This window comes from Primulina eburnea, chromosome 14 (assembly GCF_022965805.1).
Source record: "Primulina eburnea isolate SZY01 chromosome 14, ASM2296580v1, whole genome shotgun sequence".
NCBI classification, from domain to species: Eukaryota; Viridiplantae; Streptophyta; class Magnoliopsida; order Lamiales; family Gesneriaceae; genus Primulina; species Primulina eburnea.
The window spans coordinates 27,690,845-27,711,382 of record NC_133114.1 but is presented as its reverse complement, the minus strand read 5'-3'; the positions used below and the strand labels follow the sequence as shown (position 1 = coordinate 27,711,382).

Sequence of the window (20,538 nt, the reverse complement as noted above, 5' to 3'; positions counted from 1 at the left end):
GTTACGATTTTTTTTTTTTAAATGCATATTCGAATATCCAGCTTTTTAATACACATTCTGAGTATTTCATTTACTAAATCAAGTATTTTAAAATTTAAATTAAGTATTTCACAAATAAAACTAAGTATTTCAAAAAATTCAATTAGTTGCGAATTTGTTTTTGTTTTTTAAATGCATATTCGAATATCCAGCTTTTTAATACACATTCTGAGTATTTCATTTAATAAATCAAGTATTTTAAAATTAAAATTAAGTATTTCATAAGTAAAACTAAGTATTTCAAAAATTCAATTAGTTGCGAATTTGTTTTTTTTTTTTTTAAATGCATATTCGAATATCCAGTTTTTAATACACATTCTGAGTATTTCATTTTCTAAATCAAGTAGTTTTAAAATTAAAAGTAAGTATTTCACAAGTAAAACTAAGTATTTCAAAAAATTCAGTTAGTTACAATTTTTTTTTTTAATGCATATTCAAATATCCAGCTTTTTAATACACATTCTGAGTATTTCATTTACTAAATCAAGTATTTTAAAATTTAAATTAAGTATTTCATAAGTAAAACTAAGTATTTCAAAAAATTCAATTAGTTGCGTAAAGTTTTTTTTTAAAATGCATACTCGAATATCCAGGTTTTTAATATACATTCTGAGTATTTCATTTACTAAATCAAGTATTTTAAAATTGAAATTAAGTATTTGACAAGTAAAACTAAGTATTTCAAAAAATTCAATTAGTTGCGGTTTTTTTTTAAATGCATATTCGAATATCCAGTTTTTAATAAACATTCTGAGTATTTCATTTACTAAATCAAGTATTTTAAAATTGAAATTAAGTATTTCATAAGTAAAACTAAGTATTTCAAAAAATTCAATTAGTTGTGAATTTGTTTTTTTTTAATAAAAAATATTTAAATTAAATATACAAGTCATCCAAATGAATCGGGATTGATGAGTGGAAAGAGAAGATGTGCAACCAAAATAAGTATTTATATACTTTTTTTTATTAATTGAAAGGGTAAAAATATAAAAATGCATGAAATATGTAGTAAAAGCTAAGTTGGTGTTTTGTCAGGTACTAAATTTCAAAAAAAAACTGTTGGGTACTGAATGTTAAATTAATCTTGGACAGATGTATTTTTCTACAAATTACCCATACATTAACTCTCAAATTTATAAAAACATAAAAATCTTTCAAAATTGCCATCTTTATTTGTTTTTACAACTAGACTATATTAAAAATTGCTAACTATTTGTTAAATCATTATCAGAAACGCTTAATCATAATTAAAATTTAAAAATAAACATCTAAATTATAAGCATAATTTATTATTTTAAAATAAAAACACATACTTTCAAAATAAAAAAAATAAAAATAAACAGATGCGATTAATTATATTTTAACACGCTTAATTTTAATCCGTGAAAGTCATCATGTTATCCTCCATATGTTAAGTGGGTCTCATTAGCGGTGTCAATTCGGGTGAGTCAAGTGGACGCATGACATTATTAAAAAAATTTCCAACTCAAAAACTCCCTATCTGAAACTGACTCGAGATGATTTTGATTTTTAAAAAATAATTAAATAAAAATTCAAAAAACATAATATTTTAATTTAAACACGTAATAAAAAAACATGTCTAATATAATATTTAAATATAATAATTTTTTAAAATAACATATCATATATAGAAATGTAGACAATATTTATTATTTTTTAAAAAATAACTAAATTTCCGAGCAACCTGAGTTTACTCGAATCCGATTACTTTTTCAGATCATATATCGAGTCCAACTTAATCGGACTCGAAATCTAAAAACCCCCACTTGAAACTTTATTTTTTTGATCGAGTCAGCGAGTCAGCTTCTCTTTTAACACCCTTACTTTTATTACATTTGCTTGAAATTAATTTTTATAGGATATTATATTTTATTTCATTAAATATTAGGTGTCCCCATTCATACGACATCAAGGTCCCACGTGAAACTCAAATTGAAACAAAATTTCACCACATTAAATTAAATATCGGAATCTGGAATGTAAAAATGAATCATGAAAGATAAAATTTAAAAATTAACTTAATATTTTACAATCCATTGAGAAATAGCTAAAACCCTAATCCCTAATTCTCTCACCAGTGATCGCAATTCCGGTACCTGAATGGCTTCTCTTGCCTGGTGCGTGAGCAACCTTCTGAATCCCCGTAAAGCTTTTCACTCAACTCCTCGAACCCCATCACTCATTGTGAGATTTTGTTTTTCTTGCATGTATCACACCCTGATGTCTCTGAATATATATTGGGATTTGATGCTATTGTTTTTCTCGTAGAGGTGTGATAATGTGTTGGAGTCGATGAAATGGAAGGAAAATGGGAAACCAATCACCGTCGGGCTTGATCATAATGGGCAAGCTACCCCGTTTCCCAGCTTCTTGACGAGCCCTAATCAATTATTGGACAGAATTCCGGCTCAGAAGAATGATACACGGCTTCGTATTTTTTCTGGGACCGCCAATCCTGGACTTTCTCAGGTTTCTTCTTGCTTCGATGTTGTGCATTTGTTTGCGTGTAAGAGAGGTGATCATGTACTTTTCAGAAAAAGAAAATCGTTTTGCTGACATTAACGTACTGTTGGAGCAAATTTACATGATGGAAATGTGAGACTTGAATGTTTGACATTCTTGAATTTGGGTCTCAGTTTTAGATTGTGAGAACTTGGAATTGTATACAGTTCATCGAGCTCGATTACAGTGATTAAATTTATGATCTAAGTGCACAATTAGTGTTGGGTAGTCTCTCGTCGTGCTGTTCCAGCCCTGCGCGGCAAATTTCCAATTAAAGTTTGTTGCTCCTATTTTGGTTTGAATTGCTGTGGGAAAAATATCTTGTTGCTTCTTGAGTTTCTCTGAATCTCTTTATAGATTTTCTCCGTACTTTATCTATTTTTTGCTCACTGTATTGCCATATGGGCAAATGCTTCATTTACAGGAAATTGCTTGTTATATGGGTCTGGAGCTTGGAAAAATTAAGATCAAACGTTTTGCTGATGGAGAGATTTATGTTCAGTTACAAGAGAGTGTTAGAGGATGTGATGTGTATCTTGTGCAACCTACATGTCCACCAGCCAATGAAAATCTCATGGAGCTCTTGATAATGATTGATGCTTGCCGGCGGGCTTCTGCCAAAAATATTACAGCTGTTATACCTTATTTTGGATATGCACGGGCTGATCGAAAGGCAAGATTTTCTCCTTTTGTTCTCCGTAAAGAAAAAAATGTATATCAACATGGATCGCATGTGATTCAGATTGCAAAATGTACCAAAAATAACACACAAAGTCTGGTTGACTCGGTTATCTCATGTTGAAATCTGGACTTGAAGCTATACAAATTTCGGGTAACATGTAAATTATAAAGTTTGCCCATCTGCTCATCCTTGATCCTAGACTCTATCTGCCCATGATAATTGAGATATCTAAACATCACCTAGTTGTATTTTTCTTTGAATTCTTTTCATGTTATGTTTTGGGATATTTTTACTTTCATACTCAGGAACTGATAACATGTAAATATAACTGGCTTCAATGTAGTATATCACATTTTATGTGCTTCACCTACCGTTTGATTGATGCATTTTTGAATATATCCTCTTCTTCTCATTTTAATTATGCACTTACATTTTAGACTCAAGGACGTGAATCAATTGCTGCAAAACTTGTGGCAAACTTGATCACTGAAGCAGGTGCAGATCGTGTCCTTGCTTGTGATCTCCATTCGGGGCAGTCAATTGGTTATTTTGACATTCCAGTGGACCATGTGCATGGACTGGTGATATACCTTTTTAATTGTTGCTGCGATTGAATTATTAAAGCTAGTTTACACATATAGGTATTTCACGTGAACTAATTCCTTTCTCCGTTTTTTTATATGTGGTGGTGGACAATTGGGTCATACGCACACAAGCAGCCTGTCATACTTGATTATCTTGCCAGTAAGACAATATGTTCTGATGATTTGGTTGTGGTGTCACCTGATGTTGGTGGGGTTGCTAGAGCTAGAGCTTTTGCCAAAAAGTTGTCCGATGCTCCTCTGGCCATTGTAGATAAGAGACGCCATGGGCATAATGTCGCTGAGGTTAATAATGTTATCTCTTAATGGTCCCTCGCTAAAATATATTTATTATTTGCCTGTCTGATTGATTGACAAATTTGTGTACTTTGATGCAATTTATAAGATTCATATTAACAAATTAATATGGATATTACATCCAATGGGTGATCTAAGATAGGCCTTTCCTGTTGTAACTTGTACTCGTTCTTGATATACTTCAGCTGTCTTAAATATAAGAAAATCAAATGCTCAGGTGATGAATTTGATTGGTGATGTCAAGGGAAAAGTAGCAGTGATGGTGGATGACATGATTGATACTGCTGGTTAGTTTTTTCTCACCTCCTGACTCAGAATCCTTTCTTTTCAATCTGGAACAATTAAGGAATCAAAGTTAAATATAAGTAATTCCTGAAAAATGATATGGCAATACACGAAATACGATATTGCCCCAAATTAAGTTTGTATCATATTTGATTTATCCGGGGGTGTGAATTTGGTATTTATTAATGAAAGAAAATTTATTAGAATAATGGAGAAAGGGTATGAAATGGAAAGAAGAATGCTTGTACATGATGTGGTGAAGTTCAGTTTTAAGAATCATGCTTTCAAAGAGTTAAAAGTGCTCTAGCTGGCAGGATTTACTCTCCTTTTAATTGCTGCACTATGGTGATCATAGGATTACTTCTTGCATCCTGTTCTGTGCTAATTCATAGGTATTAGTTAGTGGCTTGGACCCAATATTTTATGCATATACCATTATTTTGAGGGTCATTAATTGACGTTAGTTTTAGTTACTTCGTCTTGTTTTTTTGTATCCGTGGTTGGAAACTACATTTACTCCAGATTATTCGCAGGGACTATTGCAAAAGGTGCGGACTCTATTACATCAAGAAGGAGCCAGGGAGGTTTATGCTTGCAGCACACATGCTGTTTTTAGGTAAACTTTTTGACGAAATTTTGTTAATAATATGTAGGATGGATCAATGGACACCAAATTTGACGTTACCAGTAACAATTAAATTAACTTTTGAGTTGCGTTTTAATTTCTACAAGCTACACATTCTCTCCCAAACGCTTTACAAGTATCAAACATTCGTGGTGTATATTTGCATATTCGGATTTGTTGAGCTGCTTGAAAATTTTTCATGGATGACCAGACCTTAACTCTACCAATTTTTCTTGAAGCGATGTATTCCTTTAATAGCAATGACTTTCATCTTTTGATAATTACTGTATGTATTCATTTTTAGTCTTCATGCTGAACATGTTTTTCATTTAAAATTTGTCTTAATTTGTTGCAGTCCTCCCGCTGTAGAGAGATTGTCGAGTGGTCTGTTTCAAGAGGTTATCATAACAAACACTATTCCAGTATCCGAACTGAACTATTTTCCACAGCTTACAATCTTATCTGTGGCAAACCTCTTAGGCGAGACTATATGGCGTGTGCATGATGATTGTGCAGTAAGTAACGTTGGTGTTTGGACTATTTAAAATAGATTTTTTTTATCTATTTAACCCGGTTCCCTGCTTCAGTCCCAGCCAAAAAATGTTGAAAAGATGAAACACGATAGCAGTTTGTACAACTCAATTATAAGATGTATATATATGCACTAAATTATTCTACTTTATTTGATCATCGAATGTCCTTATTTTTGCCTTTCGCTAATCATTATTCAAAAATTTAAGTTCTGATTTTTTCCCCTTTTCATTTCAGGCAGGATTCGAACCTTACTCGAGTCTGGATATTGATTGATGAATTCATTCCAGGTCACTCGTGCATGCATGACTCCAAGATTGTAATTCCAATAACGTAGAGCTCTTATATGAATCTTTTAGTGTTAAATTTTCAAGTATTTACCCCCATCTTGAGATTGTAATTGCAATATTGCAATGCGTGTAAATGGATCTTGTTGTATCTCTTGAGATTGTAATTGCAATATTGCAATGCGTGTAAATGGATCTTGTTGTATCAAAAATTTCCAGTAACAGAAGTGTGTCCCCAATAGGATTTCCAAATGAAATCGTGGCATTCTTGAGCAATTTCATGCAACTTTATTTGCGAGTGTTTCTTAATCTTATTTGCTGTAAGACCGTAGTTTAATTCCCAGCAGCTCTGCTAAGTGGAATTACTTCTTGATAAGCTGGAAAGCCTGGACGGATATGCCAATGATACCATTGGTTGAAACTTGTTGGGAGTTTGTCTGACAAATGTATGGCAGAACTAGAATAATTCCATTTGAGCCAATGCCTGGTTCAACATCCAGCATTTCGGGGGGTATCAAAGTTATTGCTGCGACTTCGGAATGGCGTTAAAGCTCTGTGGTCTCATGGAAAACTCTTTAATTAACCTGGATAGAAAGAATTTTCCCTTTCCAATAGTTTTGCTGGTGTGTCAAACTCAGCTATTCTGCTGCCTGCTCAAGAGAAAAGCAACAGTCGTGCATTAAGATTTAATACCAATAAATAGGAGTATCTGAACACACACTAGGAAATTTATTGATGACGTTGGTTCTTACCATCACTCAGAACCAACACAAGATCGCTGTCTATAACAGTGTGGATTCTGTGAGCTATAGTGACAGTACGATTTTTAGATTCTTGACTTGTAATCTTTTGTATCTCCCCGTCAGTTGCGGAATCAACTGATGCAGTTGCTTCATCTAGAAAAAGAATACTGCTTTTCTTTAGTAGAGCTCTTCCAAGACAGAAGAGCTGCCTTTGGCCAACGCTCCACTTCTCCATTTTCAACCACTGACAATGACAGATGTTTTTGATTAATTTAGATCAAAGAGCAATGACTTTTATTGAGATCGAACATTAACTGACAGTAAAAAGTAAAAAAAAACTGACCAGCAGAGTCCAGCTTCTCAGGCTTCTGGCGTACTAAAGATCCTAGTTGACATTTATCCAATGCCTAAAAAGAAAGCTAACTTAAAAACCACATTTTATATCCAATGGAAATTCTTGAATGGCTGATTTTGCTAAAAGATTTTCGATAATGCGAGGAAGTTGTTTACCTGTCATTTTTTTTTTTTTGCTCGCTTAGTTGATGCACAACATTGTGTCAATGTTTGAAGTGACTTTTATTTTAAAAGTCTAATGCATCGCAGTAAAGTAAAGCAAGATTTTGCCTTGCAAGTGATTCTCACATGAAGGTTATTTTGTTTTAGATTATAGTCATGTACCTGCCATATCTCATTGTCACATGAAGGTTATTTTGCGGCCCTAGCACGACTCATGTTAGCTCTTTTCTATTTATTTAGTTTAGCTTAACAATTTGTTTTCTTATATGGGTTAACTAATTAGTAAAATATATTTGCACTTTTCACAAAATTTGAAAATACATCTCGGTCTAAAAGAATTTATTTTGATGGTTATTTTGAGCTCCCCAAATCCAAGCTATATATTAGTCTATATTTATTTTAGTTTTATTAGACTAATTTGTATAATACATTGTATTTTTTAGGGTTTCATTTTATTTTAGTGATTATCTATCTTACTCCTTCTATGAATTTTTTTAATATTGATGATACGTTGGCTTCTTGATTTAATTAGTTTACTTTATCGATGATTCAAGTTTTATTTCCGTTTCTTTTTTTTTTTTTTTTACTGTTCAGTTAATCTATATAATATACTTATCATTTTCACAAAATTACGAGATTATATTAATCTCAAATGATTTATTTTGATCGAATTGACGACAAATATTATAAAAGATATTAATATGATATTTATTTTATTTTATATTTCTTAGATTATAATATTTAATTAATCTCTCAATACATATCTCAAGCTTACAATTTTCCAAGTGTAATTAAAACATGTCAGTAAATGTCATTTTTCTTATAGTATTTTTCCAATAAAAATAGACATTGAGAGCATGTAAATTCTATGTGCTCTTTTGCAAATTTTTCTAATAGTTCAATTGCAGTATAATTTATTTAGTCTGATTTATTTCAACTTTATTAATAGAAAAAGACATTAATGAGAAATTAAAAATCCTTATAATAAATATGAATTATAGTGATAATTTATTAATATTTGTTATATATTAAAAAATTTATATATCATATTTTTATTGAGTATTACATATTATTTTATTAGTAGGTTTTTTATGAGATAATATCACATATCATTATATTTGAGAAGTAGTCAACTTTATCTATATTTACATTAATAATTATTATTTTTGTCATAAAAAATAATAATTTTTCATGAGTGAATTAAATAGAAGATCCGTCTCACAAAATTACTCGTGAGACCGTCTCACAAAAGTTTTTATGTTATCTTATTATATATATATTTTATTTAGCAAAAACACAATTGATATTTAACTTAATAGAAGCTTATTAGTTTATTTTAACATTATTATGATGATTTAGTTAATAAAAAGAATTTTATTTGACAATATTTTGTCTATGTTTACTTCATTTAAGTACATCATGATTTTGGTTTTGGTAAAATTCACTATTATGTTATCTTTATTTTTATTATTTGTCCATTGTGAATTATATTTGGATGAAAAATATCTTTGTTAATTTGATAGAGGTGTCATTATGTCATAATAACACGGATTGAAAATGTCATATGTATAAATTAATATATATGATTTATTATCATAATATATTTATATTTTTTGTATTATATATATATATATATATGAGTGAGTCTCATGTGAGACCGTCTCACGGATCATAATCTGTGAGACGGGTCAACCCTACCCATATTCACAATAAAAAGTAATACTCTTAGCATAAAAAATAATACTTTTTATGGGTGACCCAAATAAAAGATCCGTCTCACAAATAATACCCGTGAGACCGTCTCACATAAGTTTTTGCCTATATATATATATATTTAAATTGATAAATTCTTATAAATAACATAGTATTCGATTTTAAATATTATTTAATTTTCATTATTATATTTTTATAATTAATTATCCACGTGTACCTTCCTAGTAATAATCGAAAAAAAAAAACCTTGAATTTGTTAGTTAAACCCATATTTGAAGACTACTTGTCGCTCAGCAGCTTTGACAAAGTGATCTTCCGTGATGGAAGATCCTTGCTCAGTAAATAGCCCCCGGAGGATCCTAAGCTTCTCCAAGAACCAGAGAGCTCGCGTACCGCCTCCGGATTCAGACGACCGGTCTCCCACCGGATTCGGTGTTTCCGGCGAACACGGACCTAAACTTTCAGAAGTCTATGGCTTTGTCGGATCCATCACCACGGTTGTCGCTACCGGTGAGTTTCAACTTCTTCCTTTCTTTATATGTAATGTTTGGTTAATGCACAGGTATTTTAATCCCTCCAATGCTTATCATGTAAAATTAGACTTTTTCCCTTCTGGTTCTTGGGACGCTATCAAATTGGGCTAAAATTTCTATAGATGAATTGGGAAAATTGGATGAATAGTAACACAAATTTACCGGCTACGCATCATTTTGTAAAAGTCTTTTGCTATATGAAATATATGTATATATTTGCTTTCTATGACTGTCTCTGCCCCGTTCCTCTCTACTGGTTCCTCCCCAAGGTTCCTTTAGCGGATGAATATTATTGGACTGTCTAGATTCGGTTTCTCTTCTTCCCAATTCAAGAAATTTATTTGAATAAATGGATGCATCATGGTAGAAATTTGTGAGTTTGGATCCTCGATTGTGCAAAGCACAAAGCTGGAGATATGCACAGCATGGTGCTGCTGGATCCAAACCAAAATTTAACATATTGAAGATTGCATCTTTTCATTCTTCAAGATTGTAGGACAAACAATTTGATTTAAAATTTATCCGTCTTTTTTTTACTGAAACAGCCATTTTCATAGTGTGGGCCTATTTTCCGGACCATTGGTTACATTCCATGGGGATCTATTACTATCCAAACAGGTCAGTACTATGGAATATATGCTTTCCTTGTCTGGTTTGGAACGTTTTTCCAGTTCTTTTTGTCCATTCATAAGCTTTTTATGTGCTTGTTCTGCACCCGATAGAGAGTTGTCTAAGCTAGCGACTTAAAGCATCTAACCTTAGTAAAAAGAAGTGGTCCCAATGACACTGATTATTTGTTTTCTCTTCTTTCTGTTATAGATCAATTCAAGTTTATTGAAGTTACTCCAACCTATCACTCCAATGAGATTGGAGTGGTTTCCTTCTCCAGTATACTACTCAATTAGGATGAAATTTTTGTCGCAAATACCAATGCCACAATGTGAAATGATAGATTATAAACTAGTAAAGGGGGGGTCAATTATTGGAGAAAGAGACCGGGCATGGTTTTCATGTCACAAGGCTGCCAAGGGAATATTTTGATCTTAATAGGGAAGTTTATTTGACGGCTTAGTTTTAGCCAAATTACAAACCAGTATGCCTGCATGGGTAATTGCAATTTTGGTTCAGCCGTTGCAACTTCACTAAATGTTTCCACTTGCATATAGTTGTAATTTAACATATGATGTCCGCTTGAACAATCAAATGTTGTGTAAGTTCGTAATGAGACTAGTCGTTCTTATGATATGACTGCAAAACATTTACGTGGTATCTTACTTGAAGTTGTCTATAGGATTGGGTTATTCTCTTCTACTATTGCGCGCATAACTTTTCAGGTATTGGGCATTGGCTGTGCCGACATATCTTATTGTTACAATCGTACTGGCAATTGGATTTTATATTGGCCTCAATTTTTTGGCTACCCCACCTCCTACGTCCCTGAGCTCAATTTTTGGTATGCTGACTCCTTATGAATTGCATTACGTTTGTCGTGCCTTCTTCTCAGGCTGTTAGTAGAACCTGAAACAAACAGGCTTAAGAAATAATTGTGATGGGACTTGACCTATTTACCTCCGAGAATTTCATTTTCTTGCTTGCAGATGAATTCAGTAGGGAACCGCTGGATTCCATCCTTTTACAAGATGATGATGGAGAGTATCCCATTGAACCTATATCGGATATTGACGTCAGCCAAATTAATGACATCATGTTTAGCAATCTGACCGATAACACTGACACGGATATAGTCACTTAATTGTTGTTTTATTGGGTTCACGTTCTCAAAATCTATATATTATCTGGTGCAAATCTATCATGCAACTGAGGATGTCCTGTCCCTTTGATTCTTCTATCACTTATCTAAGTTCATGGAACTGGAGTTATTAGAAAGTAGTCCTAAAGAATCGAGGGAGGAGTAACAAGGAAAATAAACAACATAAAAAAAAGTGTCTTACCGTCGTGCCTCCTTAATAGACCAGGAGTTGTGTTTCCAAATCGAAAAGTTTTTACGGGCCGGATCGCTATTGGGATGTTCTATTTACTGAACAGTAATAATGCACAACCCCGGGATTAGCCTGTATATTGAAGTTTTGTAAATTTTTTAATTATATACTATTTATTTTCGATTCAAAACTAAATGTAAATTTCATTATATGTCTAAAAAAATTAAATTACTAACGATTTAAAATAAAAAAAAATGACTCGATAAATGAAATAAATGTAGCATTTTGTCCCACATTAGGTAATATACTAAGCTTTATTTTGTGCTTTTCGTGACATTTTACCAATATTTGTTACTTTTCATTATGACAACGATACTTTTGATATCAATTTATTTACTTCAGTTGGGATAAAGATTTGTTAAAAAATTGTGTTTTGAATCTGAAATCTCGTTTCAAATTTGGGATATTCGTGCAAGATGAGTTATAAGTAATAATCGGATTATACTAAAGTTTGGTATGAATTGGTCATAGTAATAGGAAGTTATTAAAAAGAACATTATTGTTCATTTTTATTGTGAAAAAAATAAATGAAAATAAAAATAAAATATGAATGGCATTATCTTGTATAATTTGGGAGGCGAAACACATGTCCACGATAGGAGTAAAGTACCTTTGGTATATTTAATTTAACATTTTAAATTTCCGTATATTCGTTTATTAAAATGGCAGATTCTAAGGAATTCTACCAACATGTTTGACTTTTAAAAACGTAACAACTAAAAAAGACCATTAATTTTATATAATAAAATTTTTTTATGTTTTTTTCCGACATTTTAAGAGAATGTGCGAAAATGTAACAATAGTGAAAATCCACTCTCTTGAACTTTTTTGTTGCCCGAAAATGATAATATCACACGAGAGGCCATTGAAGCTCCCAAATCCTCAAGTTTATCGCTCCGACTTTCGGGAGACTTGGCGAACAGGGTGGCAGCTTTTTCGTCGCGCCATGTTGCCTCTTCTTCAGCAATGCTCCCTCCATTTTAAGCCCAGCATCAATCCCCTCCTCCTCTCCACCCCACTTCTTCGAAATATCTCGGCCAATTCTCGAGCCTTTTCTCCTAGGATGACCTCATTGTCAGTAAGGTACTACACATACACCTATATTTTTCACTTTTGCTCTTTCTTTTCGGCATTGGGTTTTGTCTTGTATTTTCCATCGGGCAAAGATTGTGTTTTTATGGGTTTGGTTTTGATTCTGAGCTTCGCTTCTGGTGTCATTGTGGTTTTATACTGTTACTGCTTGATTCAACTAGTCACCACCTCCCATTTAGTTCTATGGTTGGTGAAATTCATTTTGAATGTGGGAAGGAAGATTGAATATGATCAAATGGAGTCTTAGACATCTGAGTCTTGCGTCGTGGATGTTCCTCTTTATTGCCAAACTATGTGGATATTGTGTTGTATTGCGTTCTCTCTTCACAATATTCCTGTTATTCAAAATTCGGACGTAATCTTTTTACCTTCATTTTTATCAGACAATCTTCACTTGGTTCTATTGCTCCTTTGGAAGCTATACTATTCGATATAGATGGCACACTGTGTGATTCTGATCCTCTCCACTACTACGCCTTCAGAGAAATGCTTCAAGAGGTTTCTTATTATTTTCTTTTTTTTTACTTTCTTAAAAGTTGGATTCTTTTTTCTTTGAAATTGCGTTTTGATGTGGAGTGGACTCAATGGAGGGGCGAAGGGAGCTCATTATGTCAATTTAATCCACTAAAAGCAAGCAAACAACGAAATTCATGCAGTACCTTATTTTGTTCTGAACATGCTGAAATTTTGTTCGTTTTCCATATGGAGCTTTAACCATACCAGAGAATCTAAATGTTATTCACCTTTTACTTTCTTGTTCTTATTCCTACTCTTGTTTTTGCTTTGATTTGTTTTGTTTTGTTTTCGCAACTGAGCAGATAGGATTTAACGGGGGAGAGCCCATAAGCGAGGAATTCTTCATAAAGAATATCAGTGGCATGCATAATGAAGAACTCTGTCATGTTCTCTTACCAAATTGGGAAATTGAAAGAGCCCGGAAATTCATGGATGATAAGGAAGCAATATTTAGGAGGTAAACTAAACTAACAACATTTAAGTTGCTATAAAGAATTTTGATTAGAGGAAACGAATTGACTTGTTTGAAGGGGTAGATCTTACATTTCTTCAAAACTTCTTGACAAAATAGACGGGTTTCTTCTTTGTGTTTTTCTTTTCATCTGAAAGGGTTAACTGGCATAGTGGCATTATTCACCTCTTGTGGAGTTGCCCCGCCCCTATCTGTTGAAACTTGCAATCAGCAAAACAAAACTTCGTGTATTCGAGCTCTTTTGTGATAAAGTCTTTCAGAGATGTAATAGCTGACCCTTCATCAAAACACAGATTGGCATCGGAACAATTAAAACCCGTCACTGGTCTTGATAAGTTATGCAAATGGGTCGAAGATCACGGTTTAAAACGGGCTGCTGTTACCAATGCACCACGACCAAATGCTGAACTGATGATCTCTCTACTAGGCTTAGGAGAATTTTTCCAGCAACTTATCATTGGTAGTGAGTGTGAACGAGCAAAACCTTTCCCAGACCCTTATTTAAAGGCTCTACAGGAACTTGGAGTATCTTCTGCCCACGCCTTTATCTTTGAGGTTCGATTTTTCCCTTAACAAACATAATTTTGGTAATAGATATATTCACGAACCATTCATTAAATTAAAACCCCTGAACATTAATGTGTTTTAAAAAAAAATGAAGGATTCTGTTTCCGGGATAAAAGCTGGGGTGGCGGCTGCAATGCCTGTTGTAGGATTAGCTACGAGGAATCCTGAGAAGCTACTATCTGATGCAGGGGCAAGTGTCGTCATCAAGGATTTTGCTGACTCTAAATTGTGGACAGTTTTAGAAAATCTAGAAAAGAAAACCGAGGCAATGAAAATCACTACTTGAACTGGCGACGCCTTTACTCAACATGTTCGATGTTTTAGCTCCAATTTATTACATTGTCAGGGGATTTGCAAATGAGCCATTTATCAAGGACTTATGGATTTCAACACATTGATACAAGTAGAAAAATTTAAGACACATCTTTCGTATTTTCAGAGAAGGTAAATCTGATTGCATTTTTGAAGGGTTAACGAGGGAAATTTCCGCATCCAATGATCCAATATATCTTCGTATGTTCATTCTACATGACAAAAAGAAATTGAACGATTTGATTTACACTTAAAGCCTAAAGGGCATTGCCTTTGAATCTGTGTACAGGGACACATTTGGCCCCAACACCCACTTCCAAGTTATTTCAATTAATTAGAAAACGTTATGTCACACTGAGTTGTTGGCATGTGAGTTGTGACACCCTTCGATTACACCACATATGCTTATTCCATGAATAAATTAATTTAAAACAGATTGGTTCTAGGCTTGTTCATCGGTCCCGGATCTGGTGGTGCGGGAACCGATGAGAACCATTTCAAGTTCCAACCTTGGAATCAGTACAAGGTAATCCAAACCTCGAACCGGTTCCTGATTCCGGGTCCGACTGTTATTATTTTCAGTATAAAATTACTTTAATTAATAAACATTTTTTATTTAGTATTTTGAGTTTTTTAAAAAAAAAAGAAGCGTGAGCTACGAACAAATTATTTGACTCAGTCTCGGGCAACCTTTTTCGCAATCAAATGAATGAAACGCTCCTAAAATGGCTGAAAATTGACATGATAATAGATTCAACCGGAAAGTTATTGGTGGTGTAAAATACTAAAATGTAATAATAATAAGCGGAATACGAAAAACAAAAGATAAATGTTAACGTTGAACTTCAAATGTGACATAAAAAACGAAGGGTCCAACATGCCGAAAGCCCCACATAAAATTCCTTGAGAGTTGTGAAAGTTCAAACCATACCAAAAATGGTTTGATGAGGTAACCGAAATGAACCAGTTTCGCCAAGATGGGAGGACCAAAGGCAGATTCTAAACACAGATCACCAAAAACTTGTGTATATAACAATAATATTAGAGACGTTGAAGTCGTAGATTCATCACTGATATCCTTACACAAGGATGAGGTAGTGCAATGAATTCTAGGCAAAAATACATCAATCAAGCCAAAAAACGTAAGAATGAATCCCTGTGCTAATGACAATCAAGAATCTGTAAGCCTTGCTACCGTGTAGTGTATTAAAACATACAAATTACAGAATAACATGTCTACGGAAAACCTGAAATTCATCGAACCCATGAGACAGAATCAATTTCATCCCTTGCTTTCTTGTATAATTCAAGCCTTTTAGCATATTGCAGCCTCTTCTCCATCAATGCTGGATCTTCGTCTAACAACTCCGCGAGTTGCTTACCCTACACAAAATCACAGAATGACAACATTTAAAAAAATGACCCCAGGAAACACAACCATAAAAGAAATAACTACGGCAGACATTTAATTTGAAAGCAATTATGCAACCGTCTATTTCCTGTTAAATTGTTGGTCTAGATTGAGTACCAATTACACGATATTCCAACTGAAAATGGGTGACATGGAATATAATATAGCAAAACAATGTGAGTCTATTACAAGACTTTCCCATCAAATTTTAGAAAAACAAATATACATATGAAAGAGGAAACATGGGACAGTACCTCTTTCTTCCCAATTAGAATGTAAAAGTGATTTAGCAAATTCTGTTTCGCCTCCTTCACTTGACAGTACACCACGGCCTTCGGAATTGAGTTCCTCAGAGTCTCAGACACCATATGAACATAAGATGAAACATTTGACCCTATCCTCCTGAAATGTCCATCGCCATAACGATCAATGGGTGGGGGCGGGGCAGCTGCTGAATTTTCCCTTGGATTCTCCTTTGGGTTACCCCCTGGGTTTCCCACTTTCTCAATTTCCTGGGGAAGTCTCCGGAAGAATTCAACAGTCAGGTAAGACGATTCCATATCAACCAATCTAATCACTGTTTTTTTGCCCTCCTCACGAAATCGTTCCAAAGCTTCATTTGATGCCCCAGCTATTGCTGATTGCAGAGATGGAAAACGCTTCAATTCCTGAGCACAGAAATCAAGAAACAAATGACGCACGGGTACACCCAAAAACATAACCCAGATACAACTATGGATAACCTAAAACTAACCTGACACTCCCCAATAGACTTCCTCACGAGTTCCTTTAGAACGAAGTGAACCTGAACAGTAGTTTTGTTGGTCGGTCATGGGTGCATAAAGACATAAAACAGTCATGAGGGAAAAATGGATCCAAAAGATATACTTACAGCATCCACAGATGCTTCGGCTGGCCCCCTAAAATAATTTAGTGAACCCTCAATAAGTCGTCGGTAACCTTGCTCAGGAGCAATCAAGTGTGGTTGATAACCATCAGCTTCTGATACAATCTTTTTTACATTCTGCAATGAGAGATGCCGATCAAATGGAAGCTTTCTCAAAGCAGCTGGCAGTTGGTTGTCAAAAACTCCATAAACTCGATCGCCGCCTGGTCGGCTGACATGATAAATACACACTGCTAATTAGAACCATGAACCATGTGCAAGCATAGAACAAAGGAGGTGTAAAATGAAAGCAATAGCTATCAAAAGCACAGATAGAAACATACCCTCCATCAAGATGCTCCTTGAAAATTCGGTCAAAAGCACGGCAAAGTTCTAAGATGGTGTACAATTGAGCCTGAAACATATACTTCAGTACCAAAATTTTTGTTCATGTTCTAGTAAAAAATCACATTTAGGTAATAAGCTCACCCCTGCATCGACCGCTACAGGCCTTCCGAGGTGGTCCAGCTCAGCATCTAGTTCATCAATGCTTTTGTTAATCAGTGAAGTGATACTTGGTATTCTAGCCCTTATGACAGATTCCAGATGCTAAATAAAAAAATCAACAATCCGAGCCTTAGATGAATTAAACAACATGAGCACTGGGCATGCATGCAATGAGAAAGTAAAATTTATATGTAAAACAAGACTACCTTCGAAAGAAGCTTTGCAAGATACTCGGAGCCCATTCTACTTGACAAGTGTCCATAGTCAGGACTCGTAGCGAAATACTCACGTTCCTTCCGCCGAGCAAGAATCATATCAACATTTTTGTTAATATCTGCTTGTGAACGATTCACAACACCCACCCATGGATGTTGTAAACGATATGATCTTCCTTCCAGAACCTATTGTGGGTGTCATAAGAAAGTTATTGAGCAAGTCGAAAGATAGAATCTCTACATGAAAATTTTGAAATGCAACAGCAACACAAACGAAGAGAGACTAGATAACAACGAAAAAGTTACGAATATAAGATTTACACAAAAAATTAGAAGACAAGAAGCAAATATAAACACATCAATAAACGATCGTGAAACTGCATTAACAACAACATGAAACTTTAGGTGCTTAATACAAGAATACTCAGCACAGGGAAACAAATACGTTTGTAAAGAGAATAATACCCACTAGCAATAGAAGTTCTTGTCTATGAAAACTATCATGGTTTCAACATAACAATACATGTCTATAGTTTATATTTTGTTATAGTTCACCCTTTCCAGAGGTGCTTGTGCTCAAGTACGTGTATGTCTAGAAGATACTGATAGGGACAAAAATTTACATCCACTGCATTAGTTCCTTTATCCATCAGATCTAGCTTAGTCAACACCCCAAATGTGCGTTCACCTGCATAATTGCAAATAGAGCCATTAAAATTACAACACAAGTAACATGACAAAGCTCAGTCAACGTTAATAGTTTAATTTATATCTGATAAGTAAAACGTACCAGATGGATCCACTTCTCTTGCGAGTTTAATGGCATCTGAGGTTGCAATATCTTGGTTCGCAGGAGATATTGCCAATATGATACTGTTGGGCTGTGCATGACACAACACTATCAGCACAATTGTTAAATTGCAACAAAAATAGAAAACTCGCATTAAAAAAAATGCAGCCTAATAGCCAAGCAGTGAAAAGAAACTAATTAGCTCCAGAGTAATGAAGCTTTTACACCATGAAATTGCAATAAATCTTTTACAAATGCTTCCAATTATTTATAATCATATAGAAATATGTGCATCCAAGGCTTATGGTCGAAGAATATTGAGTTTACACAAAGATGGTAATGGATAATAAGTACTAAGAGATCACGGTTTTATCTTTACCTTCTCAACATATGAGCGAACCATATTTTCAATATCTTGGACAATGCTTTCTTGTTGCCCCTCTAAAAAAAGAGGAGGTTTTCTTATTAGTTATTACACAAGGTTCATTCAAATGAAAATTGCTACCAGTAGAGGGAAGATAAATTTACCAACAGCAACTTTAGTCAAACCAGGCAGATCAATCAGAGTTAAATTGACAACTGCAGGACAACGATATGGGAAAAACCCTCATGTGAGAGAAAAACAACATTCAAAAACTCAAAAGTGGAATTTTGGTCATCCTCTTTCTGCTGAGATAATCAGAAATTATTGCCACAACACAACATTACCTTTAGGGGAGTAGATGCTCAGGTGAATAGGAACAGGAGAAATCATCTTTGACTTCCCTGTGACTCTGTCAGTTTCATCCTGAATCTCCCGGCGAACCAAGGCTGCATGAGAACACGTGAGAACCGAGACATTTCCTTAGTTTGGTCAATACCAGTGAAACAGTTGAACTTACTGATTTTGAAATGATAATGATAAATAATAAATATTGACCTTAGGAGAAACAGGAACTTACAATGAAAGTGCAACTAGGATCCTACTTAGTACCCATGTAAGAAATTTTTAACTACGATCAAATCCCACTGAAGTGAGATCCTTTTTTTAACGCTGAGACACTGACTTTTGCCACTTTCTATCAAACAATCACATCAATTACCTCAACAAGTAAATAAACATGGAGGGCCGTACAAGGGAAGGCATCACAAATGAAGTACCAAAACCAGAACAAAGATAATTTCTAATTCATTCCTAAACAGCACATACAGAAATCAGTGAATCGTCTCTGCGGTAGATGCCCAAACTCAGCATATTCCTGCTTTGCATCTTCAGTTTGTTGCAGTTGCAGCACCAAGGGCCGCCTTGTAACAATGCCTGCAGTTAATAATTTTAAAAAGGTATGCAGGATATTGATGAAATAGGCAAATAGCCCCCTTAATCAATCAACGCAAGCATGCAGTTTGAACATAACCATCTATTTATAAGAATAAAATCATACAGATAAAGCATATGAACTAACCAGATCCTCGAGGAAGAAAATCTCTCCCCACGATACTCTCCAACACGGATGACTTTCCCGAACTCTGTTTTCGGTTCAAGACAAAAAACCCTTCAATATGAGTCATAAAATAATCACAAACCGCACGATTACCCACAGAACATATCTTACAACTAAAATCGACAAAGAAAACCTATTTACTAACAAAACTAAAAACATCTCCATTATATTTTCCTAGATCAGCTAATTTTTCAAGCCACTGACAAGAAATTTACTTAGTTTATATTAGATAGCACTTCACGTAGCGACAGATACCTCAAAACAGCCGCAAAATTTATCAAACAAATACCTGTCCACCGACAACGGCGACGGAAGGTAGAGCATCCCAGAGAGAGGAAAAGGCCTCGTCACCACCTCCGTAATCACCGAGGGAGGTGCATGCCCTTTGAATTCTGTTCACCAGCCCGATCAAACTTTCCATCGTCGCCATAATTCTTTTTGTAAAAAAAAATGTAGACTTTTATCCCGTTCTTGAACAACAAATACTACAACAACAGATCAAAAACTAAATTGCGACTAACGTTCTGAATTCAATAGGAGAAAACTATTGGTAAAACAATCAACAAACTTCTAATCGAAGTAAAAGAAGGACAAAGCGTTTGAACGAGACAGAGAAACAGAGAGGAGTTAAAGTTGGACTGATTTTTTCAAACTTTGGAATAAACAATATGCGATTGCAATTTGACCCTTGAATTACAGAGAATTGCGTATTCACCTCTTTACATTTTCAGAGTAGAGATAGTTATTATTTTTATCCCAAATCGATTTAATTTATCTCGTGGTTTCAAGTTCAAAGATAAAATAAATAGTGTAGAGTTAAATAATTCAATATAATAAATAAATAATATGGTTAATAATTAATTAGTATTTGATTTAATTTTGATAGATAAAAGTTGGTAAAACCTTATGTGAG

The 20,538-nt window shown here is 34.1% G+C and overlaps 3 protein-coding genes and 1 pseudogene across 3 annotated transcripts; 3 read left to right on the top strand and 1 right to left on the bottom strand.

Annotated features, from left to right (window-relative positions):
* Positions 1 to 2,075: 2,075 nt before the first annotated feature.
* On the top strand, positions 2,076 to 6,128 carry LOC140812554 (ribose-phosphate pyrophosphokinase 1-like; annotated as a pseudogene).
* Positions 6,129 to 9,094: 2,966 nt separating this feature from the next.
* On the top strand, positions 9,095 to 11,194 carry LOC140813024 (phosphatidylinositol N-acetylglucosaminyltransferase subunit P-like). Its single transcript, XM_073171429.1, has 4 exons — positions 9,095 to 9,353; positions 9,922 to 9,994; positions 10,711 to 10,829; positions 10,975 to 11,194. Exons 1-4 carry the CDS (start codon positions 9,164 to 9,166, stop codon positions 11,127 to 11,129), a joined length of 537 nt encoding a protein of 178 aa, XP_073027530.1. The 5' UTR covers positions 9,095 to 9,163; the 3' UTR covers positions 11,130 to 11,194.
* Positions 11,195 to 12,179: 985 nt separating this feature from the next.
* Positions 12,180 to 14,509, top strand: LOC140811952 (haloacid dehalogenase-like hydrolase domain-containing protein Sgpp). The gene is made up of 5 exons (XM_073170089.1): positions 12,180 to 12,459; positions 12,852 to 12,966; positions 13,287 to 13,441; positions 13,750 to 14,011; positions 14,118 to 14,509. Exons 1-5 carry the CDS (start codon positions 12,218 to 12,220, stop codon positions 14,307 to 14,309), a joined length of 966 nt encoding a protein of 321 aa, XP_073026190.1. The 5' UTR covers positions 12,180 to 12,217; the 3' UTR covers positions 14,310 to 14,509.
* An 836-nt stretch (positions 14,510 to 15,345) lies between these two features.
* On the bottom strand, positions 15,346 to 20,267 carry LOC140811816 (phragmoplastin DRP1E-like). The gene is made up of 15 exons (XM_073169896.1): positions 19,915 to 20,267; positions 19,587 to 19,650; positions 19,334 to 19,441; positions 18,853 to 18,954; positions 18,673 to 18,723; positions 18,524 to 18,585; positions 18,145 to 18,235; positions 17,978 to 18,042; positions 17,346 to 17,540; positions 17,122 to 17,241; positions 16,977 to 17,047; positions 16,639 to 16,864; positions 16,501 to 16,551; positions 16,001 to 16,414; positions 15,346 to 15,718 (listed from the first exon to the last, which is right to left on the bottom strand). The coding sequence occupies exons 1-15, from the start codon at positions 20,053 to 20,055 to the stop codon at positions 15,590 to 15,592; spliced, it is 1,890 nt and encodes a 629-aa protein (XP_073025997.1). The 5' UTR covers positions 20,056 to 20,267; the 3' UTR covers positions 15,346 to 15,589.
* Between the last annotated feature and the right edge of the window lie 271 nt (positions 20,268 to 20,538).